Below are 26,957 nucleotides of genomic sequence, written 5' to 3' on the forward strand. Positions count from 1 at the left end.
GAACTGGCCCTGGCTGTGGGTGCCGCACACTACTTGAGTATGGTGAGATGAGCCACACGAGTATTTTGTTGCCAATATCCTTTGTAGACAAAGTCAATTTTCCAAGTATGCCACCAATAAACACATGTCCGCCCACCTTAGCAATGATGGTGTGTGAGAATTCCATTTCATATTACCAAAAACTGTTGCCTCCAGGTATTTGTATGAGCTGATTTATTCCAGTAATGACTCACTAATATATTAGTCACTGCATAATATTTTCTACGTTCGTCAAGAACAATTTTAGTTTCAACGAGAGGGAGTGTGGAACCTGAAAAGGGAATGCTGAACGTAATTATTAGCTGTCGACTAAAAAATTCAGCCAGATAAGCCCATACAAAGTAATTAAATCAACGTGTTTTACGATTACACAGTACTGAAACACAGACGTTTTTTATTGTTTATGTTGCGTGTCCATAGGTAATAGTCTAAACAACGTGCGCATAAATGCGGCCCAGGCAAAGAGAATGTTTTGTTCCTACACACAGCAAACCGCCACGTCGCCGCCTCAAAAATTTGGAAATTTGTGGTAAGGACTATGGGACCAAACTGATGAGGTCATCGGTCCCAAGGCTTACTCCCTAATTAATCTAACTTAACCTTACTTACGCTAAGGACAACACACACGCATGCCCGAGGGAGGTCTCGAACCTCCAACGGATGGAGCGCGCGATCCGCGACAAGGCGCCTGAGACCTCACGGCTACACCGCGAGGATTGGCGCCCCAGGCCCAAGCGATCGCCACCTAGTTGAACAGGGGGGGAGGGGAGCGTGGGCGGACGGGCGCGAAGAACTCATTTCTACCAGGACTGTATAGAAACGTATGCACCGCATAGGCTGACTACCGACTCTGTGTTCTGTATGACTTTTGGCCACCCAGTGTAAATCTGGATGGTCGGATGGGGATTCGAACCGTCGTCCTCCCGAATGTGAGTCCAGAGTCTTGACCACTGCGCCAGTTCACCTGGTCCAAGGATAATTTGGGCAGACATGTGAAGGAGAAACAGGCACATGCGTCCAAGACGAAGACAGCAGCTTCGAACTTATCGCATTGAGAAAACAAAGCTCCTGTTTTGTACTGTCAGTTATTACACCTCCCCTTTGCTGCTAGTATACCAACAAACTTCCAACTTCCTAGGAGTCTATTTGATGAAGACTTCAATTGGAAAAACCATTTCGTAGACCTCCTGAAACGTTTACATTTGGCTATTTATCCCATAAGAATAATACTGTCAAATTTGCAGGTTGGAAAATTAGTAAGTTAACTTTTTTGCTTAGTTCCGTTCACTGATTTCTTATGGGGTAAATCCTCATTTAGTCAAAAAGTATTCGTTGCACAAACATGTAATAAAGTAATTAGAATTGTGTGTGGAGTTCACACATTACGTCTTGGCGGGCTCTCTTTAAGCAGCTGGGAATATTAACCACTGCCTCACAGCACATTTATCCACTTTTGAAATTTATTGTCAAGAATCTGTCAGTGTTTGAGAGAGAGCAATTCACTAGTACAACACAAGAAGGAAAAATGATATGCATTACCCCATAACTAATCATAAAGGGGTGCAATACGCAGCTATCAAATTTTTTGACACACTACCAATGTAAGTAAAGTGTCTGGCAGATAGCATAAGTGTTTTCGGATGTTGATTAGATATGTTTCTCCTTAAAAACAACTTCAATACCACTACGAAATTAATGAATGGAAATAGTCATTTATACAGAAAAAACATGGAAGTGGCTAACGTGTAGCAATCTAAATACATTTTTAGCCTCTTTTGTGTCTTTTCAGATGACATGTTCCACATCAGAACGTTTATCGTGAATATGGTCTATGGAACAGGAACCTAAGTAACTAACAATGTACTTCGATTAACAGAGAAGTTTTGTGCCAGCGCTGATACAGTCGCTATAATGAAACTTCCTAAGGAAACAGCGACTATCGTATAACAGGTGTAAAAAAATACAAAGGGTTATAGGCGGGGAGACGCTCAATGAAACGCCTCTGGGTATCAAAGAGAGAATACGCGAAGCCTTCAAGAACTACCGCAGCAGAATGTTACTTCATTTAAGACGCTTCACGAAATCCAACGAAACTCTGGTAATTTATGGCGTCAGAGTGAGCGCCCAGAAATTCATGGACGACGTCCAAATGTTGTGCAGGAAATGTAAACAACCACTCTGCTTGAAACCTCCCCTTAGAAAAATTTATGAATTACTGTGCTGGTAAACCCCTTACATTATTTGATTTTCAAACAGCTGAGCAAAACTGAACATACTCAGACATTTCTCTCTTTACTTATTCTGATCATCGCTAAACTGACACACAATGTTTTTAGCGCAACGCAATCTGACTTTCAATAATCTCTACAAAAGAATGGCCCTCACTAACAATAACCTATACCTTTCATGAATCACTTACCTCACAAAAATCTTCGTTACTCGAATTACTGCAATACAGCGAGCGCCAATACTGCCAGCTAAATAAAGGATTCTAACTGATGGACACACGTCCAGATCGTCCGCTCTCAAAACTCTGCCATCTCTCTTACCACATCCACCACTGCTGGCGGCTCACCTCCAACTGCGCAACGCTACAATAGCGAATATTCCAACAATGCCAACCAGCCACAGACTGCACACAGCACAGCCAGTGATTTTCATAGAGCGCTACGTGACGTTACCGACATAAAAACAGCCTACTTACATAAAAACCTAAACACCCTACTCACATAAAAACCTGAACAGCCTACTTACATGCTGAATACGCGGAAGCACATCATTAATCAGTGACGCTAACAAAACCTGAGAGATCGTATTACTCCCGCAGATGGCCAGCCGTCAATATTCGCACCGAAAGTGACGCGTGCAGACGTGCTCTGATTCCTGAACTGCTGCTGAGGATTCCCCGAAAAATGCGACTTCCTTCTCTCTTACCTAACGCTCCACCACATACGAGACATCACTGTTGGTTTCCATTCATCTGCCAATGGGGCCTCCCGGGCAACAATGCCATACGATCATTTCCATTTCCAACAGACTGCACTGCCGTCTCGTTTCCTACGGTGACGCGTATTAAATTACTTCTTTTCCTTAAACCTTTGTCACTTTCCGTCTTGTTGGTGTAGCGTCGGTTCTTCGGAATGCCGAGTTCACGGCTTCTTTCGCCTGTGGCCTTAAATGTCGGTTTGAAAAACGTCGTTCCAGGGAGTGATTAATAATACAACATCGTTTATAGTGAACGCCTCAAATCTTCACGGTATATGAATGATAGGACATCCGAAACCTGAGAAATTTACGATAAGGAATGTACGAGGGCTGCTGAAAAGATAATGCCTCCGCATTTTTTATGTTAAGACCCTTAAAGGTTTTTAAAGTAATAACAAACGCTATTAACTTTCTACATCTTTATTCTTCATGTATTCTTTACAGACGAATGGATAAACTGGTACAAGCCGACCTCGGCGAGCATCAGTTTGGATTCCGTAGAAATATTGGAATACGTGAGGCAATACTTACCTTACGACTTATCTTAGAAGCTAGATTAAGGATAGGCAACCCTACGTTTCTAGCATTTGTAGACTTAGAGAAAGCTTTTGACAATGTTGAATGAAATACTCTCTTTCAAATTCTGAAGGTGGCAGGGGTAAAAGACAGGGAGCGAAAGGCTATTTACAACTTGTGCAGAAACCAGATGGCAGTTATAAGAGCCGAGGGGCATGAAAGGGAAGCAGTGGGTGGGAAGGGAGTAAGACAGGGTTGTAGCCTCTGCCCGATGTTATTCAATCTGTATATTGAGCAAGCAGTAAAGGAAACAAAAGAAAAATTCGGAGTAGGTATTAAAACCCATGGAGAAGAAATAAAAACTTTGCGGTTCGCCGATGACATTGTAATTCTGTCAGAGACAGCAAAGGACTTGGAAAAGCTGTTGAACGGAATGGACAGTGTCTTGAAAGGAGGATATAAGATGAACATCAACAAAAGCAAAACGAGGATAATGGAATGTAGTCGAATTAAATCGGGTGATGCTGAGGGGATTAGATTAGGAAATGAGACACTTAAAGTAGCAAAAGAGTTTTTCAATTTGGGGAGCAAAATAACTGATGATGGTCGAAGTAGAGAAGATATAAAATGTGGACTGGCAATGGCAAGGAAAGCGTTTCTGAAGAAGAGAAATTTGTTACCATCGAGTATAGATTTGCCGGCCGGTGTGGCCGTGCGGTTAAAGGCGCTTCAGTCTGGAACCGCGTGACCGCTACGGTCGCAGGTTCGAATCCTGCCTCGGGCATGGATGTGTGTGATGTCCTTAGGTTAGTTAGGTTTAATTAGTTCTAAGTTCTAGGCGACTGATGACCTCAGAAGTTAAGTCGCATAGTGCTCAGAGCCATTTGAACCATTTGAGTATAGATTTAAGTGTCGGGAAGTCGTTTCTGAAAGTATTTGTATGGAGTGTAGCCATGTATGGAAGTGAAAAATGGACGATAAATAGTTTGGACAAGAAGAGAATAGAAGCTTTCGAAATGTGGTGCTACAGAAGAATGCTGAAGATTAGATGGGTAGATCACGTAACTAATGAGGAGGTATTGAATAGAATTGGGGAGAAGAGGAGTTTGTGGCACAACTTGGCAAGAAGAAGGGATCGGTTAGTAGGATATGTCCTGAGGCATCAAGGGATCACAAATTTAGCATTGGAGGGCAGCGTGGAGGGTAAAAATCGTAGAGGGAGACCAAGAGATGAATGCACTAAGCAGATTTAGAAGGCTGTAGGTTGGAGTAAGTACTGGGAGATGAGGAAGCTTGCACAGGATAGAGTAGCATGGAGAGCTGCATCAAACCAGTCTCAGGACTGAAGACAGAACAACAAGAACATTCTTCATGTGTACTTTTTTATTTCTCAACATAGTGACACTGGCGATCAACATATTTCTCCCGCTTGCACCGCTTCATCAAAGAACATCAAAACGAAGTCCTCGAAGGTGTTCTTTAAGTTTTTAACAGATGAAAATCGGATGGGACTGTACGGAGGATGACCGACGACTGTGAACTCAGGCGTCGTGTGTGGTCTGGCATTGTTATGTTGAAAGAGAAGGTTCAACATATGAGGACGACCTCCTCCGTTTCGAAACTCGGTTACAGCACGCTTTTTCTCACACGGTGACATATTTACGTCACACACCGCCATGTTACACGCTACAGTTCAGAGTCCTCTGGCAGCAGAGGGCTGCAGATATGTACACTACTGGCCATTAAAATTGCTACACCACGAAGATAGTGTGCTACAGACGCGAAATTTAACCGACAGGAAGAAGATGCTGTGATATGCAAATGATTAGCTTTCCAGAGCATTCACACAAGGTTGGCGCCGGTGGCGACACCTACAATGTGCTGACATAAGGAAAGTTTCCAGCCGATTTCTCATACACAAACAGCAGTTGACCGGCGTTGCCTGGTGAAACGTTGTTCTGATGCCTCGTGTAAGGAGGGGAAATGCGTACCATAACGTTTCCGACTTTGATAAAGGTCGGATTTTAGCCCATCGCGATTGCGGTTTATCGTATCGCGACAATGCTGCTCGCGTTGGTCGAGTTCCAATGAATGTTAGCAAAATATGGAATCGGTGGGTTCAGGAGGGTAATACGAAACGCCGTTCTGGATCCCAACGGCCTCGCATCACTAGCAGTCGAGATGACAGGCATCTTATCCGCATGGCTGCAACGGATCGTGCAGCCACGTCTCGATCCGTGAGTCAACAGATGTGGACATTGGCAAGACAACAACCATCTGCACGAACAGTTCGACGACGTTTGCAGCAGCATGGACTATCAGCTCGGAGACAATGGCTGCGGTTACCCTTCGACGCTGCATCACAGACAGGAGCGCCTGCGATGCTGTCCTCAACGACGAACCTGGGTGCACGAATGGCAAAACGTCATTTTTTGCGGATGAATGCAGGTTCTGTTTACAGCATCGTGATGGCCGTATCCGTGTTTGGCGACATCGCGGTGAACGCACGTTGGAAACGTGTATTCGCCATCGCCATACTGGCGTATCACCCGACGTCATGGTATGGGGCGTCATTGGTTACACGTCTCGGTCACCTCTTGTTAGTATTGACGGCACTTTGAACAGTGGACGTTACATTTCAGATGTGTTACGAACCGTGGCTCTACCCTTCATTCGATCACTGCGAAACCCTACATTTCAGCAGGATAATGCACGACCGCATGTTGCAGGTCCTGTACGGGCCTTTCTAGATACAGAAAATGTTCGACTGCTGCCCTGGCCAGCACATTCTCCAGATCTCTCACCAATTGAAAACGGCTGGGCAATGGTGTCCGAGCAACTGGCTCGTCACAATACGCCAGTCACTACTCTTGATGAACTGTGGTATCGTGTTGAAGCTGCATGGGCTGCTGTACCTGTACACGCCATCCAAGCTCTGTTTCACTCAATGTCCAGGCGTATGAAGGCCGTTATTACGGCAAGAGGTGGTTGTTCTGAGTACTGATTTCTCAGGATCTATGCACCGAAATTGCGTGAAAATGTGATCACTTGTCAGTTCTAGTATAATATATTTGTCCAATGAATACCCGTTTATCATCTGCATTTCTTCTTGTTGTAGCAATTTTAATGGCCAGTAGCGTAGACTGAGAAAATAGACACCAAAAGTGGTCGACGAGTGCTGCTATTTGGGACCAGTATAACTGGTGATGACTGAAGAAAACAGCACATAAAATGCGGACTGGAGAAATAGCAATAAAAGTTTTTTCTATATAATTTTATTTAGATCCAACAGAAATATAAGCAGTAGAAAGCTTTGCCTGAAAGTACTGTTCTGCAGCGTAGCCTCATTTACAAGTGAAACGTGGTAAGCAAAACAGTTGAGATAAAAGGAGAATAGATGCTTTTGAAATGAAATATGTTGTTTCGTAAGAACGCTGAAGGTTAGTTGTTGACTTAGAATTAGTAATGAGGAGATACTGCATCGAATTATGAGAAAATACCTTTTGACGCAACTTGACTAAAAGACGGGACACATTTGCAGGACAGATCCTGAGGTATTCAGGAACAGTTAATTTATTATTCTGGAGCAGAGCGAGGCAGGTAAATATCGTACAGGTGGATCAAAGGTTGATTACAGTAATCATGTTGATGTTGATGTGGATGTGGACTGCGGTATCCGTGCAGGACCGAAAGACTTGCATGGGATGGAACACTGCATCAGATAGCATTCGGACTGAAGATAACAACAACAGCAGCAGCAACAACAACTACTCACACCTTATAGTACAAATAAAAAGTCTACCTCTAATTTGACGTTAATTTCTTATCTTTTAGATCTCTAAGTTAATTATTTATTAATTACAATATGTCTGTGGGTTGCTAATGTGGACCGTGTTAACACTGCCACTAATATATTATCGACTGCAGTAGATTACCCTTCCCTGTCCGAATCAGATTCTACAATCGGCTAATCACGCGTGTTGCTTCAGAAGCATCTTACGATTCGACAATGAAGGATTTAATTGACAACAAATAACAACGGGCCACAAAATGAATTGTTTGTTATTGGTATCGTTCCTTCTCCAAAAACCAGTTCGAGATACACTTCGATTTAGAAAAGTACCGCATGCCACAACACATAGCGAATTACTTCTCACCGAAAGCCGGCCGGTCGCAGGTTCGAATCTTGCCTCGGGGATGGATGTGTGTGATGTCCTTAGGTCAAGTCTAGGTCTGAGTCTAGGAGACTGATGACCTCAGATGTTGAGTCCCATAGTGCTCAGAGCCATTTGAACCATTTCACACCGAAACTTACGGTACACTTCAACAACGCCACGAATAATTAAACTGAACATTGTATCGAAATGTGTGTCGTTCCATCACGATTATATCGAAACACGCACACCTAAACTCGTCTGCATGCCAAGAACGCTGCTGAACAACTAGTACTGATTAAAAATACTGCCTCATCAAAAGAATCCGGACATGTATTAGTTCAAAATGGTTCAAATGGCTCTGAGCACTATGGGACTTAACATCTATGGTCATCAGTCCCCTAGAACTTAGAACTACTTAAACCTAACTAACCTAAGGACATCACACAACACCCAGTCATCACGAGGCAGAGAAAATCCCTGACCCCGCCGGGAATCGAACCCGGGAACCCGGGCGGGGGACACATGTATTAGTAACAATTACTACGGCGTGCCTCCACCCTATACTACATGATGGCTTGTGCTCTGCTGAATACACTTTCAGTGAGGTGCGTCAATGTCTGTCGAGGAATAACAGTCCATTCTTCGCCAGGGCCTGATGCCAGAGAAGGTAAGTCGACATTTTGACTCATCCCAAAGGTGTTGCCCTGGGTTCAGGTCGGGACTCGGGTCACGGCAGTTCCATTCCAGGAGTATTACTGTGCACAAACTATTAAGCCCAATAAGAGGACCACTGTTGGCTCTGCACATGATGCCAAGTAATGTTCTCATAGCATTCCACAAGCCCAAATCCTTCATTTGGGTTGCGACAGGATACAGCGTAATTCCTCACCCTAAATCATTCGTTTTCAATCGTCCACTGTCCACTGGTGTGGCTGTTTACACCACCTGAAGCGTCGTGTACCACTGAGTACAGAAATGTGTGGCTTATGTGCAGCTTGCTCGACCATCCAGTTTTAACTCCCTACTAACTGGACTTCGTACCTCACAGGTTCCGCTGATTTCATGCGATTTTTTTACCTTCATCCTTCGCAACGTTCGATGGTCCCTGTTCGTGATTACTGGTCTGGTTTTAGCTGTGGTTCTTCCGTCACGTTCCACTTCACAAGCACACCACCGAATGGCAACTATGGGAGCTTCACAACGGTTCGGACGTCTCTGACGGATGTGTTACTTAGTTGACGTCCAGTGAGTAGTTGACGTTCGAAGTCGCTGAGCCCTCTTGACCTATCCACTCTGCTGGTACTGCTTCTCTACTGGCAGTGTTCCCTGCCGCCATTTATAATGGTTGGTCCGCCTGTCGCGGCGTCAAGTGCTCAGTCCCGCATTACATAGGAGTATCCGGATACTTAAGATCGCAGAGTGTAAAGTGTTTTCGCTTCATCTCTACCTATATCTACATAGATACTCCACAAGCCACCGTACTGTGCATGGCGGAGGGTACCTTGTATCACTACTAGCCATTTCCTTTCCTGTTCCACTCGGAAATAGAGCGACGGGAAAACGACTGCCTATATGACTCCGTATGAACCTTAATTTTTCATATCTTATCTTCTTGGTCCTTACGCCGAATGTGTATGTTGGTGGTAGTAGAATCGTTCTGCAGTCAGCTTCAAATGCCGATTCTCTAAATTTTCTCAATATTGTTTCTCGAGAAGAACATCGCCTGCACTCCAGGGATTCCCATTTGAGTTCGAAGCATCTCCGTAACAAATCTAGCAGCCCGCCTCTCAACTGTTTCGATATCTTCCTTGAATCCGACCTGGTACGGATCCCAGACATTCGAGCAATACTCAAGAATAGGTCGCACCAGAGTCCTACATGCGGACTCCTTTACAGGTGAACCACTCTTTCCTAAAATTCTCCCAATAAACCAAAGTCGACCAGTCGCCTTCCCTGTCACAGTTCTCACATGCTTGTCCCATTTCATATCGGCTTGTAACGTTACGCCCAGAGATTTAAATGACTTCACTGTATCAAGCGCCGGCCGAAGTGGCCGAGCGGTTAAAGGCGCTACAGTCTGGAACCGCACGACCGCTACGGTCGCAGGTTCGAATCCTGCCTCGGGCATGGATGTGTGTGATGTCCTTAGGTTAGTTAGGTTTAAGTAGTTCTAAGTTCTAGGGGACTTATGACCACAGCAGTTGAGTCCCATAGTTCTCAGAGCCATTTGAACCATTTGAACCCGTATCAAGCTGGACACTAAGAATACTGCATCCGAACATTGTAGGTTTGGTCTTCCTACTCACCCGCATTAACTCACATTTTTAAACATTTAGGGCTAGCTGCCATTCACCACACCAACTGGAAATTTTGTCTAAGTCGTCTTCTATCTTCCCACAGTCACTCAACTTCGACCCCTTACTGTACACCACAGCATCATCAGCAAACAACTGCAGATTGCTGCCCAACCCTGTCGCCCATCTCATTTATGTATACGGAGAACAACATTGGCCCTATCACACTTTCCTGGGGCACTCCTGACGATACCCTTGTCTCTGATGAACACTCGCTTTCGAGGACAACATAGTCGGTTCTATTATTTAAGAAGCCTTCGGGCCACTCACATATCAGTGTACTTATCCCATATGCTCGTACCTTCGTTAACGGCCTGCAGTGGGGCACTGTGTCAAATGTTTTCCGGAAATCTACAAATATGGCATCCGCCTGTTGCTCTTCATCCATAGTTCGCTGTATATCATGTGGGGAAACGACAAGCAGAGTTTCGCACTAGCGAATGGTGATTCGTGGACATAAGCTTCTCTGCCTCAGGAATGTTTATTATATCCAAACAGAATACGTTCACGCATTCTGGAGCAAACAGAAGTTAGGGATATTCGTGTCTAATTTTGCGAGTCCGTTCTTTTACCCTTCTTGTATATTGGAGTCACCTGCGCTTTTTTCCAGTCACTTGGCACCTTGTGCTGAGCGAAGGATTCCCGAAAAAATACAAGCTCTGCGGACATTGGATCCTGCTGCATTAAATGCGTGTCTTCAAGTTTCTGAAACGAATAGAGCTCCATCGTCGACATTAACTGTAAAGCTCGTAAACATCCCCATGGACAAGGCACAGACGATTGTGGACTGTTGTCAAGGCAGCGCCATCAACGTTGATGCGAAAATGTTCAAATGTGTGTGAAATCTTATGGGACTTACTGCTAAGGTCATCAGTCCCTAAACTTACACACTACTTAACCTAAATCCTAAGGACAAACAAACACACCGATGCCCGAGGGAGGACTCGAACCTCCGCCGGGATCAGCCGCACAGTCCATGACTGCAGCGCCCGAGACCGCTCGGCTAATCCCGCGCGGGCAACGTTGATGCGGCAGGTAATTGTCCACTATGACACATAAGCAGTTTACATACAGATCCCTCACTTGTATTACTCATTGAAGACCTCGTCCCACTAGAAAATTTGATTTCTGACCATTGTTGTCTGGTCCCAAAGTAGTTTTAGTACCCCTATGGTCTGTTCAGTTTTGAGTCTAAATATTTGCTACGCTCTATACTTTAATGACTGTAGAAAGAATGTTACGAAAGGTGGGAAACTACTCCTAGGTGGAAGGTGCGACAAGCAACACACTACTGTTTACCTGAGGGTCGAACGTCATTCATCTCTGGTCCATACATACCTTAAGCTAGTTTGTGGAGTAGATTTAATGCAAAAGATACGAAGCACATGGCTGCGATGTTGTCCACTGTTTTCTAACCCAGTTGCAGTTGGACAATACAATGTGTTATTAAGAAGGATTTTTAAGTACCAAAAGACAGTGTTACTGTATACATAGTATGCCGAACGGATTCTTCAGCATCTATCTATATCATATGACGTACTAACTTTTGAATTTTATCATTATATAGAACACACCTCTGATACTTTCGACTTTACTTCCGGTGTACCCAGCGAGTTGCAGGATAGGGCATGTGCCATCACACTCCTCCCTCCCTCCTTACCTAGAAACAAGTTTTTTGCGTAGATTCAGCATCAATTTGAAGAAAGGCAGATCATTAATGGGTACTTTCTAGCAGCAAGTGCAGCCAGAAACTTCTGTCGTGGAATCTAAAAACTTTTTCGCCATTCATTGCGAAACTACTCTGAGTTTCCCCTCCCCCTCCCCTCCTAGTATCCTGGGTAAGGTTTTGGAATGTAGTCGAATTAAGTCGGGTGATGCTGAGGGAATTAGATTAGGAAATGAGACACTTAAAGTAGTAAAGAAGTTTTGCTATTTGGGGAGCACAGTAACTGATCATGGTCAAAGTAGAGAGGATATAAAATGTAGACTGGTAATGGCAAGGAAAGCGTTTATGAAGAAGAGAAATTGGTTAACATCGAGTATGGATTTAAGTGTCAGGAAGGCGTTTCTGAAAGTATTTGTATGGAGTGTAGCCATGTATGGAAGTGAAACATGGACGATAAATAGTTTAGACAAGAAGAGAATAGAAGCTTTCGAAATGTAGTGCTACAGAAGAATGCTGAAGATTAGATGGGTAGATCACATAACTATTGATGAGATATTGAATAGAATTGGGGAGAAGAGGAGCTTGTGGCACAACTTGACTAGAAGAAGGGATCGGTTGGTAGGACACGTTCTGAGACATCGAGGGATCACCAATTGAGTATTGGAGGGCAGCATAGAGGGTAAAAATTGTAGAGGGAGACCAAGAGATGAATACACTAACCAGACTCAGAAGGATGTAGGCCGCACTAGGTACTGGGAGATGAAGAAACTTGCACAGGATAGAGTAGCATGGAGAGCTGCATCAAACCAGTCTCAGGACTGAAGACCACAACAACAACAACAACAACAATAACGGTTTTGCCTTGCAGTGTTCATTGTAACTTTGGCGACGAAATCGCAAACGAGTCTGGGTTGGAATTGCTCAGGTAAGCTTCCTGTAGTGCCTCATTACGTGTTTCGAGCGTGGACGATGCACTTCCTCAGGTTCCAGAATTGTTACGGTGCAAAAAGTTGGCGAGAAGGAGCGCACAGCGGGGCACTAGTGGCCGCTACAATAGCAGGAAGCTGGCCGACCCGAAGGCGCGCGCGGACTTCCTGTCTCGCGCGCCAGCCAGTGCCAAAGATATTATGACAGAGAGCGCTGCCCGCCACGCCACGCGACGCGGCGCCGCGCCGTTTGCTCTGACCAGTGTAGTCTGCTTGGGGAGTGCGCCGCGGTCGGACGTACGTTGTAGCGAGCGCTTCGGAGAGAGCGCCAGTGCGCCGTCGGTACTGCGCAGGCGCGCACCGGCTCTGCAAGTTGGTGCGCAGGCGCGCGATGCGGTCGCCGCAGCAACACGCCGCTGCCGAGCAAGGTGAGTCGCGGGCCTCTTCGGAAGTTCCACGGCCTTAGCAGGCGCGCAGAGGTCTCGGCCAGAGTGAAAGTGGCCGTCAGATGGACCGGTACGAGACGAGAAAAAAACCGGAGAAAGCTGCTCTCGGGGGGAGCGTTGCGTCGCGTCGTGTTGGCCGTGCAAACGAGAGAACGCCGACGCGCACAGGTTTCCTTCTTTAGAACCTGCTTGGCGTATGTCGTTAACTTATGTGCAAGCAGTAATTTGTTTTCCCCATATATGTCTGTGTTCAGCCAGTTATGATTGACCAACGTCATTAGGGAAACTGTTATGAGTTTGATTTTTCGCTTTATTGGTACATTTTCCCCCATGAATAAGGGACTTGTAAAATACCTTTGGATCCGACTTAGCACACGTCTACACGTGTACCTAGAAAGTGTTGCGTGGTGAAACTCAGTAGTAGCTCTGTATTATATCATATATAACGTTCTGGCCGCGCGGGATTAGCCGAGCGGTCAAAGGCGCAGCAGTCATAGACTGTGCGGCTGGTCCCGGCGGAGGTTCGAGTCCTCCCTCGGGCACGGGTGTGTGTGTTCGTCCCTAGGATAATTTAGGTTAATTAGTGTGTAAGCTTAGGGACTGATGACCTTAGCAGTTAAGTCCCATAAGATTTCACACACATTTGAACATTTTTTATAACGTTCCGTTTTCATCGAGTCGTTAGGAACTGAATATAGCCAAGCACTAATCAGTTCAGAATGAGATTTTTCACTCTGCAGCGGAGTGTGCGCTGATATGAAACTTCCTGGCAGATTAAAACTGTGTGCCGGGCCGAGACTCGAACTCGGGACCTTTGCCTTTCGCAGGCAAGTGCTCTGCCAACTGAGCTACCCAAGCACGACTCACGCCCCGTCCCCACAGCTTTAGTTCTGCCAGTACCTCGCCTCCTACCTTCCAAACTTTACAGAAGCTCTCCTGCGAACCTTGTAGCTCAGTTGGCAGAACACTTGCCCGCGAAAGGCAAAGGTCCCGAGTTCGAGTCTCGGCCCGGCACACAGTTTTAATCTGCCAGGAAGTTTCACTATTCAGTTCAGTTTATCTGGATCAAATTTCGATAGCTGTATGCTACAATGACACTTGAAGACCTCTTTTTCTTTCAGTAGCACATTTTAAATTTTGTAGCGGGAGAAGCATTTGTGTATGACGAAATTGTAGCACCATTTGGCTTATCCATTGCATTTGACAATGGCCATCTGATTAACTGCGCGTGCACACGAAGAAACTCCGAGTTATATGTGTATTTAACAGGGCACATGCCTTTTTGAGACATAAAGAGAGAGGCAAAACCCCGTTTTAGTTTATGTTTACATGGTACCCTTTTGCCACGCCCACCCTGTCAAGTGTGGACTCAACTTTCAGAGATACGGTTATTTCGGGCTGATATTACAAACTTTACTAAGATCCACCAGGTTAGCCGAGAGCGCTAACGTGCCGCTGCCTGGACTCGGGTAGGCGCGCCGGCCCCGGATCGAATCCGCCTGTCGGATTAACGACGACGGCCGGCGTGCTGGCCAGCCTGAATGTAGTTTTTAGGCGGTTTTCCACATCCTCCTGGGTGAACACCGGGCTGGTCCCCACATCCCGCCTCAGTTACACGGCTCGCAGACATTCGAACACTTTCGTACTATTCCATGGATTACACTACTCGCAGACAGTTGGGGTACACTAATTCCGTCCCGGGGGGTACAGGGTGGCAGCAGGAAGGGTATCTGGCCACCCCTTCCACTAACTTTACCAAATCCGATTAACCATACTGACCCTGCCTAACTGCAGCAAAAGGCACAAGTGAAAGAAAGAATTACAAACTTTACTAAGGTTGTAGGTTCAAATGGCTCTGAGCACTATGGGACTTAACTGCTGAGGTCATCAGTCCCCTAGAACTTAGAACTACTTAAACCTAACTAACCTAAGGACAAAACATACATCCATGCCCGAGGCGGTATTCGAACCTGCGACCGTAGCGGTCCCGCGGCTCGAGACTGAAGCGCGTAGAACCGCTCGGCCACAGCGGCCGGCAAGGTTGTACGGTAGACCACTTTCAGAGATGGTACAAGAACCAAAACAAGGAAAAAGTCTTGCAAACGTGGGTTCTAAAATGCATATCTGAAGAGGTACAGGCACTTTTTCAGTAGAAGCGACATTTCACAGTAGCGAAGATGAAAAAGTGCTCATAGTTCTTAAAGGTATGAATAGTAGATCCCATGTTTACTGCACTTTTTTCCTTGTTATGGTCCATACCACCGTATCTGGGAGCTACCTACCCCACAATCTCAGCAACAACAGCGCCAGTACACTTATTCCATTGTGACAGGTATCGGAACGATTTTCGCTTACAATTTTAGACTCGGTCGTTTCTGGACCAGGGTCCCTTAAAGTGATACATTTACCTTTCTTCACCATCCCCGAAAGTCTGCAGCATCATCACGGAATTACCCTGTGTATACATTTTTTAGGAAAACTAACAAAAAAAAGCATTAAAACAGGTTAAGTAGCTTATTTTTGTATCGTATACAGAAAAACAGGAATAATCCGTATTTTAATTTAAGGGTGTCTTGAGGTACATATGCGAATTTTAGTACACAGAGCTGCCACTACAGTCATCAACAATGGCTGTAACCTGGCAAGGCATGGAGTTGAACTGAGAGTGGATAACATTTATAGGAGTACGTTACTTCATGCTGCGTCAACTCTATGCCACAGCTTAGTGGGTGGAGTTAGGTGAAGGTCTCTCGAGAACGGGTGACCCGGGCAACAGTCGAACACCGCCTTAGGGAGGTAGGTGGGGACAACACAGGCAACATGCGGTCATTCGTTGTCTTGTCAAAGTCACGGGGACCTCGAAGACAGGGGATAGCCACCGCCACAAGTTGGCTACGGTCCACATTACCGTCAATAGGATCATGCCCAGTAAAGTCTAGTAGTGTTCAAACCAAAATTCGGTTTGGGGATGGATTTATCTATTTTACAAGCATTCTTGTTCTTAAATCACAGTCCAAAGATTGTATATCAGAAGTTCTTCTCCATTGCTGCAAAGCAAGGTGTACCCACCGGATCTGTTGTGGAGCAGTTTCCCTCTGGTCTTCCCCATCTCGTACCTTCGACAGTGCTAGGTCATCCGCCTTAGGAACAGTTTCCCCATTTCGAGGACAAGGAAGTATCCTCTCTTGAGCCCTTCTAGGGGGCAGTTGCCTTGGTAAAGGAGCGTCCCCTTATCTCCGGCCACTCTCGTTTCTTGCATCCGTCAACCGCTTCCTCCACTACCGAGAAGTGGATGTCAGGATTTCTCTTGCATTGGCTTGGGAAGCTCAACGGCATTTCGCAGAATCTCCGGTAAATTTGGAGAGGGTGTACAGACATTAGAGCCGCGCGGGATTAACCGAGCGGTCAAAGGGGCTGCAGTCATGAACTGTGCGGCTGGTCCCGGCGGAGGTTCGAGTCCTCCCTCGGGCATGTGTGTGCGTGTTTGTCCTTAGGATCATTTAGGTTAAGTAGTGTGTAAGCTTAGGGACTGATGACCTTAGCAGTTAAGTCACATAAGATTTCACTCACAGACATACGAGGAACAGGTTTAATTAGCTGATATGAATTTTTAGAGTGTTGCCGCTCCTTGGAAGCTCATTGAGCTAACAATTGGTGATCTCAGCACTATTCCCATTATCCAAGTGCTTCCGTGCAATGTACGTCACGACATAATATCCAACTAAGTAGCAGCTCTTGCGTGAACATCCACTTAACACACTGCGTAGCTGTCTTCTGTGTTTCTTAAGCAGGCTAGCTAGCTTAAAAAGCTGATACAGCCCATTCTTTGTTCTTTTATCTGAAACTGTTATCTGCACTGATGCAAGTGAGGCGTGTGTTTGCTGTGAAACAGCTCTGTATTTACTGAACGTCATTACGAGAACACTCTGAACTCCGAAGTGAAGTTGCCGCCGTCATACTGGTTTCCTTGTGTAGCAGAAGGCTGGAAATGGTATGATCTATGCCACTAGGGATTACTCCTCAGCAGAAAAGTAACGGATTGTTCTGCTCGCTCAACAAATCACAACTGTCAAAGTGGTGGTGGAGGAAGAGGAGGAGGAGGAAGAGGAAGAGGAAGAAGAAGCTGTTGCCGCGATGAAAATGACTGGTAGCCGGGCGGAAGGATGGCGCCAGCCAAATGGACGGTAGATCGGTAGATGGACTGAAAAGCTCTTTGCTGGATTCCAAGGGAGAAGAAAAGACAGAGGCTATGCCATAACGCAAGGCACCCAGCTTTCATCACATTACCAAAGATCCAGGAAGATATGGATGAGTACAGGTTAACTTCTTCATGTGTAGAAACAAAAAGCACTGGATGTCAAATAGGTGGTCATGTGAGTAGCTGTAATGCCGCCTCTCCACACCCTCTGTCCGCCCCGGTAGCTGAGTGGTCAGCGTGACAGACTGTCAATCCTAAGGGCCCGGGTTCGATTCCCGGCTGGGTCGGAGATTTTCTCCGCTCAGGGACTGGGTGTTGTGTTGTCCTAATCATCATCATTTCATCCCGATCGACGCGCAGGTCGCCGAAGTGGCGTCAAATCGAAAGACCTGCACCAGGCGAACGGTCTACCCGATGGGAAGCCCTAGCCACGCGACATTTCCATTTCCACACCCTCTCCCTCTTTCTACACTAACTCAGATTCCTCATTGTAACGTCACTGTCGCTGCATCTCGATCGATACGAGAACAAATACGGCGTCTGTGAGGAGCGACAATTCGCAGCTAAGCATCTCTGGGCTCAACAATTAGTTTTATGTCGGTTTGATTTAGAGTGGTTGGTCGGTCGGTCGTGAACTGTCGATCAGAGGAAGTAGTCGAAAGGTACCAAAGTAGTGTACTAAATACTACAGTCCCATTTTGGACAAAGTGTAAATAACAATAATAATAATAACAACAATAATGGACAGAAATTCTTGATGTTGAAATTTTATTCGAATCGCGTAACATAGCTTTTGTACTGTAAGTTAACATTCGGGCAGAACAAAGCAGCGAAATCTCAGCCTGTTGTGCTTAGTGAAGTCAACACAGCTTATACTCGTATAGTACTAATTAATCCATAATCGATAAAGAGAGGGTAAGTTATCAACGAAGTAAGGAAGCAAGCATGGGAGCTCAGAATTTCACAACTGGCGACGGTGCCGAGACAGTGAGTTCCTCTAACTAATTACTACTGGGCTGACACGCGCTCACACATGCAACCGTAATCGTCATTGTTGAGCCGAGAGGTGGTTAACCACGCATTGTTGCATCTCACAGAGGTTGTATTTGCTCTCTCGCCGATAGAGACGCAACATCACTCAGTGTCAGAACGTATTTACGAATGTCAACGACAGGAACTGTTGTTTATATAAACAGATAACAATTGCTGAAATAATATAAAAAATAAATATTTGACGTAACATGATCACAGGAAAATGTTCGCTTAAGTAAATTGATAATCGGGCATGTATTTTTGTCACAAATTATCAATCTCACATACACACTGATGAAAGATTAGTTTTCATTTTAGAAAGAATAACTTTTCCATATTAACCGTTATTATATTAAATGTATTTGTTCACCAAGATCTTGCCGGCCGAAGTGGCCGTGCGGTTAAAGGCGCTGCAGTCTGGAACCGCGAGACCGCTACGGTCGCAGGTTCGAATCCTGCCTCGGGCATGGATGTTTGTGATGTCCTTAGGTTAGTTAGGTTTAACTAGTTCTAAGATCTAGGGGACTAATGACCTCAGCAGTTGAGTCCCATAGTGCTCAGAGCCATTTGAACCATTTTTTTCACCAAGATCTCGATTTCGGCCACTTACGTCATTTTCACATGGTAGCTCTCCATGATATGCATCAATACACGTTTCTTTTAGGAGGCTACTATCCTTATATCAACCCTGTTTATGTATCTCATATTTATGATAACACAAGAGTCTGCGTCGTTTTTGTAGAAGACCTTAGCACTTCATTTAATAATTGCCATCGAAGCCATGTCATATGCACAAATAATTTCCACCTTGTCTCCATCTGTCTCACCTGCGGAAATTCCCTATGCAGTGATATCGTTTCGACAGCAGTTATTTCATAAGTGTTACATTCTTCTATATATGTGAGGAAGACTTCTGCCTTATTGTACACATGTCAAATTTAATCATAGTTGACACGAGGGCAGTGTTTTTTTCAAAGGCACGATGCATTGACGCATTTCATAGAGAGACATCACTTGAAAATGGTGCAGTAGGCCGTGTCGCCTTTTCTAAAATGTTGCATCACTTAGAACGCGAGAAAACATTAAGTAGTTCCCAGCTGTTAACTAGGGGATCATATGCGTGGCCTTCCGCTATACTTACATTGTCACATAAGCAGTCGTAGCGGGGAACACTTGTCACTACCATTGTTTGCCCACCCCATTACCCCTTGTGTATCCTTTGATGTCCGTAATTATATCCCTGAGCTGTTTGTTGGATTTACTTGTAGGAAAGAGCAATGTATTCTGGGAATTGACTGTGGCTGTAGGTTCTCCGAATTTTGAGAGCTGTCCTTCGTATGTGTGTATGTGTGTGTGTGTGTGTGTGTGTGTGTGTGTGAGTGAATTCCTAAGGGACCAAACTGCTGAGGTCATCGGTCCGTAGACTTACACACTACTTAAACTAACTTATACTAACAACAACACACACACACATGCCCGAGGGAGGACTCGAACCTCTAGCGGGAGGAGCCGCGCAACCCGTGACAAGGCGCCTCAAACCGCGCGGCCACTCCGCGCGGCAGTCCTTCGTGTAACGCTGTACGCTGTCCTTGAAACGATTCTCTGGGAGTTATTTAGCCACTTTGTAATGGCCTTGTGGTTTCTACCGGGTATTTCTCTTCTGAAACTGTTGAATTTCTCCGGTCAGTGATAAATGATAAAGATGCCAAAGAGACGACCTTATTCAAGAGGTGAAAGGCATGAAACGTATTCGCATTTGCGAATATGAAACACCTCCAGCTGTATAATTGAATGATGACCGCGAAAATTTTTGCTGGGCCGGGACTCGAAGCCGGATTTCCCGCTTTACGCAAGCAATTGCCTTAACTGCTTCGGCTATCCGTGCACAACTCACGGCCAACCGCAGACTCCCATATTTTGTCCTTCATGTATCGTACCTGCTCTCGTACATCCCATTAACACTATTCCCGTACAGGGGAGACATCGTGTTCCTACGAGGGTCACTCCGAAAGAAATGCACACTATTTTTGTAAAACTACAGTTTTCATTCTGCATGTGTGAAAGTTTTACAGTGTGTAGATACATCCTTCCCGCTTGTTTTCAAACTTAGTTCAACCTATTCCTGTTAGTGGCGCCGTCACAGCATGTCTTCAGGATGTCTGCTACACTTGACGTTCGTCAGAAGCAACGTGCTGTCATAGAATTCCTGTGCTGTGAAAACGAGACAGTGGGAAACATCCACAAGAGGTTGAAAAAGGTGTATGGAGATGCTGTCGATCGCAGTACAGTTAGTCGGTGGGCAAGCAGGTTACGTGATGAAAGCGGGCACGACAATATTGAGGATTGTCCTCGCAGCGGCAGGCCTCGTACTGCACACACTCCAGACAATGTGCAGAGAGTTACCGAATTGGTGACTGCTGACAGACGCACCACAGTGAACGAATTGTCACGCTACGTTGGGATAGGGGAAGGAAGTGTTTGCAGAATACTGGAAGTGTTGGGGTTAAAAAAAGGTTTGTGCCAGGTGGGTTCCCAGGATGTTGACAGTGGCTCACAAAGAAACAAGAAAAACGGTATGCAGCGAACTTTTGGAACAGTACGAGAATGGTGGAGATGAATTTCTTGGAAGAATTGTGACAGGTGATGAAACATGGCTCCATCATTTTTCACCAGAGACGAAGAGGCAATCAATGGAGTGGCATCATGCAAATTCACCCAAGGAAAAAAAAATTAAACCACACCTTATGCTGGAAAAGTTGCGGATACGGTGTTTTTCGATTCCGGAGGACTCTTGCTTGTGGACATCATAGCAAGTGCAGCCACCATAAATTCTGATGCATATGTGACGACACAAGAAATTTAAAGCTCGACCGAGTCGTGTTCGACCACATCGACAAAAGCAGGATGTTTTGCTGTTGCACGACAATGCACGGCAACATGTCAGTCAAAAAACCGTGAAAGCGATCACAAAACTCGGATGGACAACATTGAAACACCCGCTTTGCAGTCCTGACCTGGCTCCATGTGACTATCATCTCTTTGGTAAACTGAAAGACTCTCTTCGTGGAACAAGGTTTGAAGATGATGACTCCCCTGTGCACGCTGCCAAACAGTGACTCCAACAGGTTGGTCCAGAATTTTACCGTGCGGGTATACAGGCGCAGGTTCCAAGATGGCGTAAGGCAGTCGAGAGGGATGGAAATTATGTGGAGAAATGAAAATATTGTTCCTAAAGGATGTATCTACACACTGTAAAACATTCAAACATTTAGAATAAAAGATGGATTAAAAAAAAAATAGTGTGCTTTTCTTTTGGAGTGACCCTCGTAAGTGGCAGGCCCGGTATCGGGCGATAAATACGATAGTGCAGGGCCTGTGTTACTCAGAAGTACAACGTAATGTCCCTTCGGACTTGCGACATGTGTGCCTGTCCGTAGGAACATTACATCATACTGCTTCACAACATAGCCACTGCAATTTCGTGTTCGTCGTCTCATTCTTATTGGAGAGTCGTTGTGCGTATGGCTGTGCTATTTGTACGAGAGAATTAACATAAACTTCCACATAATCCGGGATGGCGAGCCAATGTCAGGTATTTTTCTCATCTCACTGAAAAGAAAAAACATAAATTCGTCAACATTGAGGTCATTAGAGACAGAGCATCCGTTGAATTACTGAAGGGAGGAACTAAGAATTAGCCGTGCAGTACAATTCGTGCACTGTAAGAAGACTGTCACGTCCTGAGGCATCAAGGAACTGTCTGCTAACAGAAAGAAGTGTGTGGGAGGGATAAAAATTGTGGAAGAAGCTAAGGCTTGAATACATTTTTTTCCTTGGCCTCCACCCCCTACCCTCAAGAGGTTGGCATGTTAAGGTGGTTATGGTAGCCACATGCTCTTCCTGTCGCCAGCACTTCCACCCCATGTGCTTCGTCACAGATCTACACTGGTGTCCAAAATTAAAGCAACAAAAGGAAATTCTGCATGGTTGCGTTAATTTTCCCACAAAACAGTACAAACAGATGACATGACAGTAGAAACATAGAAACAATGTAAGGAATACAGGACGTAAACAACTGCAACATGCCTAACGATAGACAAAAATGTTCTTCCTTCTTTCCACCTTAACGGATTTGCGCACACATTCTGACAACTGGTTAATGTGCTCAGTATGGGCTTAGACCACTTCTGACTGCACAGGAAATGCTGTCATGCGGCCCGCCACGAATTCCTTTCCTGTGCTAACCTCTTCATCTCAGAGTAGCACTTGCAACCTACGTCCTCAATTATTTTCTTGACGTATTCCAATCTCTGTCTTCCTCTACAGTTTTTGCCCTCTACAGCTCCCTCTAGTACCATGGAAGTCATTCCCTCATGTCTTAGCAGATGTCCTATCATCCTGTCCCTTCTCCTTATCAGTGTTTTCCACATATTCCTTTCCTCTCCGATTCTGCGTAGAACCTCCTCATTCCTTACCTTATCAGTCCACCTAATTTTCAACATTCGTCTATAGCACCACATCTCAAATGCTTCGATTCTTTTCTGTTCCGGTTTTCCCACAGTCCATGTTTCACTACCATACAATGCTGTACTCCAGACGTACATCCTCAGAAATTTCTTCCTCAAATTAAGGCCGGTATTTGATATTAGTAGACTTCTCTTGGCCAGAAATGCCTTTTTTGCCATAGCGAGTCTGCTTTTGATGTCCTCCTTGCTCCGTCCGTCATTGGTTATTTTACTGCCTAGGTAGTAGAATTCCTTAACTTCATTGACTTCGTGACTATCAATCCTGATGTTAAGTTTCTCGCTGTTCTCATTTCTACTGCTTCTCATTACCTTCGTCTTTCTCCGATTTACTGTCAAACCATACTGTGTACTCATTAGACTGTTCATTCCATTCAGCAGATCATTTAATTCTTCTTCACTTTGACTCAGGATAGCAATGTCATCAGCGAATCGTATCATTGATATCCTTTCACCTTGTATTTTAATTCCACTCCTGAACCTTTCTTTTATTTCCATCATTGCTTCCTCGATGTACAGATTGAAGAGTAGGGGCGAAAGGCTACAGCCTTGTCTTACACCCTTCTTAATACGAGCACTTCGTTATTGATCGTCCACTCTTATTATTCCCTCTTGGTTGTTGTACATATTGTATATGACCCGTCTCTTCCTATAGCTTACCCCTACTTTTTTCAGAATCTCGAACAGCTTGCACCATTTTATATTGTCGAACGCTTTTTCCAAGTCGACAAATCCTATGAAGATTTTTCTTTAGCCTTGCTTCCATTATTAGCCGTAACGTCAGAATTGCCTCTCTCGTCCTTTTACTTTTCCGAAAGCCAAACTGATCGTCACCTAGCGCATTCTCAATTTTCTTTTCCATTCTTCTGTGTATTATTCTTGTAAGCAGCTTCGATGCATGAGCTGTTAAGCTGATTGTGCGATAATTCTCGCACTTGTCAGCTCTTGCCGTCTTCGGAATTGTGTGGATGATGCTTTTCCGAAAGTCTCATATATTCTACACACCAACGTGAATAGTCGTTTTGTTGCCACTTCCCCCAATGATTTTGGAAATTCTGATGGAATGTTATCTATCCCTTCTGCCTTATTTGACCGTAAGTCCTCCAAAGCCCTGTTAAATTCCGGTTCTAATACTGGATCCCCTATCTCTTCTAAATCGACTCCTGTTTCTTCTTCTATCACATTAGACAAATCTTCACCCTCATAGAGGCTTTCAATGTATTCTTTCCACCTATCTGCTCTCTCCTCTGCATTTAACAGTGGAATTCCCGTTGCACTCTTAATGTTACCACCGTTGCTTTTAATGTCACCAAAGGTTGTTTTGACTTTCCTGTATGCTGAGTTCCGACAATCATATCTTTTTCGATGTCTTCACATTTTTCCTGCAGCCATTTCGTCTTAGCTTCCCTGCACTTCCTATTTATTTCATTCCTCAGAGACTTGTATTTCTGTATTCTTGATTTTCCCGGAACATGTTTGTACTTCCTCCTTCTTCTATAAATTTGTATAAATTTCTATAAATTTCTTTAAATTTGTTATCTACCTACAGTATTAAGTTCGTGTTACCATCACAAGAGGCTGAGATATCTGTGTTTTCATAGGAAATGCAATCCTAAAACAAAGGAAGTAGGTTACAGTACACTTGTTCGCCCACTGCTTGAATATTGATCACCAGTGTGGGATCCGCACCAGATAGGGTTGATAGAAGAGATAGAGAAGATCCAACGGAGATCAGCGCGCTTCGTTACAGGATCATTTAGTAATCGCGAAAGCGTTACGGAGATGATAAACTCCAATGGAAGACTGCAGGAGAGACGCTCAGTAGCTCGGTACGGGCTTTTGTTGAAGTTTCGAGAGCATACCTCCACCGACGAGTCAAGCAGTATATTGCTCCCTCCTACGTATATCTCGCGAAGAGACCACGAGGATAAAATCAGAGAGATTAGAGCCCACACAGAGGCATACCGACAGTCTTTCTTTCCACGAACAATACGAGACTGGAATAGAAGGGAAAAACCGACAGAGGTATTCAAAGTACCCTCCGCCACACACCGTCAGGTGGCTTGCGGAGTATGGATGTAGATGTACTGCATGCACTGGACATAACTCGTTATTGAAACAATTATATACAGTACCACCATCAATTGTGTTAACCATCCTTGTGCTCGATTTTTGCTAAGAGGGGGTTAGTATTGTGTCGCCCACCCACTAGAGACTGCTCATTCAATTAGAATATAATTTCCACAAATTTGTTTAAATTTAAAGAAATTTCTGTTTTTCCTTTTAGCCAAATAACGGTCCTCTCTTTCTGATGTCACACGTGGTCGGCCCTGCCCTGGTCTTCGGGATACAGTTTCGGTCTCTATAAAGCGTCGCCACATCCGAGAATCAACAGAACGATTCACATTAAGCCATCGGGGCGCATCAGTTTGCTTTTGCCCTGCTTCCATCCTTCCTGTGACCCTCCACCGCAGAGAGTCTGGTAGGCGTCTTCTTTGTGCCATACCGCACCGTCTGTGACTGCATACACAGCGACTGTGGATGTGAGACTAACAGATAAACACTACGCCGTTTGGTAGGGACCTAATGTTATTGTCCGTGACCGGAATGCCATCTTTTGTGAAGAGCGTGATCGTACTGACATCTGTTGACAGTATGTATGATCAATCGTGAATTAGACACAGGATGGAGAAATAGCGGTTTGTTGCTTTATTTTTGGACACCAGTGTATATCTGCTCTTGGTTTATAGTTGAATTAACATGTTGGTTTATTACATGATGCTGATTAATACTTACAGTTGGTCATAGATCACCTGAGCACCGTCCGTTTATGAATGAACCTGGTTGTTAATAAAGTGACAATACGGTTATGTACAGACCATGAATTGCTACAAATTTACAAAAACTTTAAACAAGGTATGGGCAACCTTTGGTGACTCCAGGCCGGAATCACATACTTTCTTAAGCTCGCGCGCCGCTTCATCAGGACGCGACACCGACACTACTACCGCTCAAGGGCAAGGTATAGCGTCCGTGACTTTAACGTGTAGGAGTAACGCACCGACATGAATGGTACCGCCTACCTGACTCGCTACGCCAACATATTATGGCACAAAACAAATGTTTCTGAGAGTACAATCGTTTTATGTTCGCGCGGAATTTCTCCCGCCTGCCTGATTGAAACCAATCGCGGGCCGGATACGGACGCCGGTTGCCCAACCGTGTTGTAAACCATCGCTCCCTCGAAATAGTGTCAATTTATCTTTCTTCTCTGTATCATGCTAATCAACGCCCCTTTCTCTTTAATTTATTTAGTATTTGTTCATTACATTTTCTTTGAGTCTAGGATGCTTGTGAGGTTTTTTCCGTTACCCCCATCACTGTTGCCTTTAATTTTTGCATTTATTGTTTCCCCAGAGTCTGTCCTTCGCAATCCTAGCTTAAGATGCTTCGAATAAGTGTCTTGGTCAATTACTTTCGTGATGGTATATTAATGTTGTTGTTTGTTAGTAAGTTACTCTTATTTCTGAAGGCTTGTTTAGTCATTACAGTTCTTTTAATATTCACATATTTCGGCTGTCGCCAGTTACTGTACTTCCCAAGTAGCAAAATTAATTTATTTTTTGCATTAGTATTGTACTTCATATCTCACCGTTTGTCCTTCCTTGTCTATTCAACGTATCTGTCACCATTATTTTAGTCAGGTTTGTGTCTATTTTCAGTTTGTGGTTGTGCAGAACATATGACAAAATTTTTGAAATAGAATTCACTCTCTTTTTCAGAATCTTCTAAGACTACGATATCTACGGTAGATGAAATTCAGTGTATTTGTTTGCCATTGATTTTAAGGCCTTGGGTACTACGCTTTATTGCTCGTGTTCCATCTTCTATAAATAAATTAAAGAAATATGGAGACAGACTACGGCCTTGTTGTACACATCTTCTTATTTAGTCTCTTTCTTTAGGACCATTCATATTTATTTGTGTACTCTGGTTTTTGTGTACAATGAGAATAAATCTTTTGTCTCTCCAATCTATTCCAGTTTTATTCAGTTTCCAAACAGTATCTCGCAATCCAGTCATGACAAACGCCTTCTATATGTCAAAGAACGAGG

General features: G+C 44.6%; 1 protein-coding gene across 5 annotated transcripts in view; it reads left to right on the forward strand.

Moving 5' to 3' along the window:
* Positions 1-26,957, forward strand: part of LOC124594733 (phosphoinositide 3-kinase adapter protein 1) — a 477,024-nt gene that overhangs the window by 335,082 nt on the left and 114,985 nt on the right. For 2 of the 5 annotated variants that reach the window (XM_047133102.1, XM_047133103.1), the window contains exon 1: positions 12,946-13,071. The exons of the other annotated variants lie outside the window; for them this stretch is intronic. In XM_047133102.1, the coding sequence (XP_046989058.1) occupies positions 13,035-13,071 (37 nt within the window). In that variant the 5' untranslated portion in view covers positions 12,946-13,034. Of the gene's footprint in view, positions 1-12,945; positions 13,072-26,957 lie in introns of those variants that run through there. 5 annotated transcript variants of the gene reach the window in all.

The sequence above is a fragment of the Schistocerca americana genome, chromosome 2 (assembly GCF_021461395.2).
Source record: "Schistocerca americana isolate TAMUIC-IGC-003095 chromosome 2, iqSchAmer2.1, whole genome shotgun sequence".
NCBI lineage: Eukaryota > Metazoa > Arthropoda > Insecta > Orthoptera > Acrididae > Schistocerca > Schistocerca americana.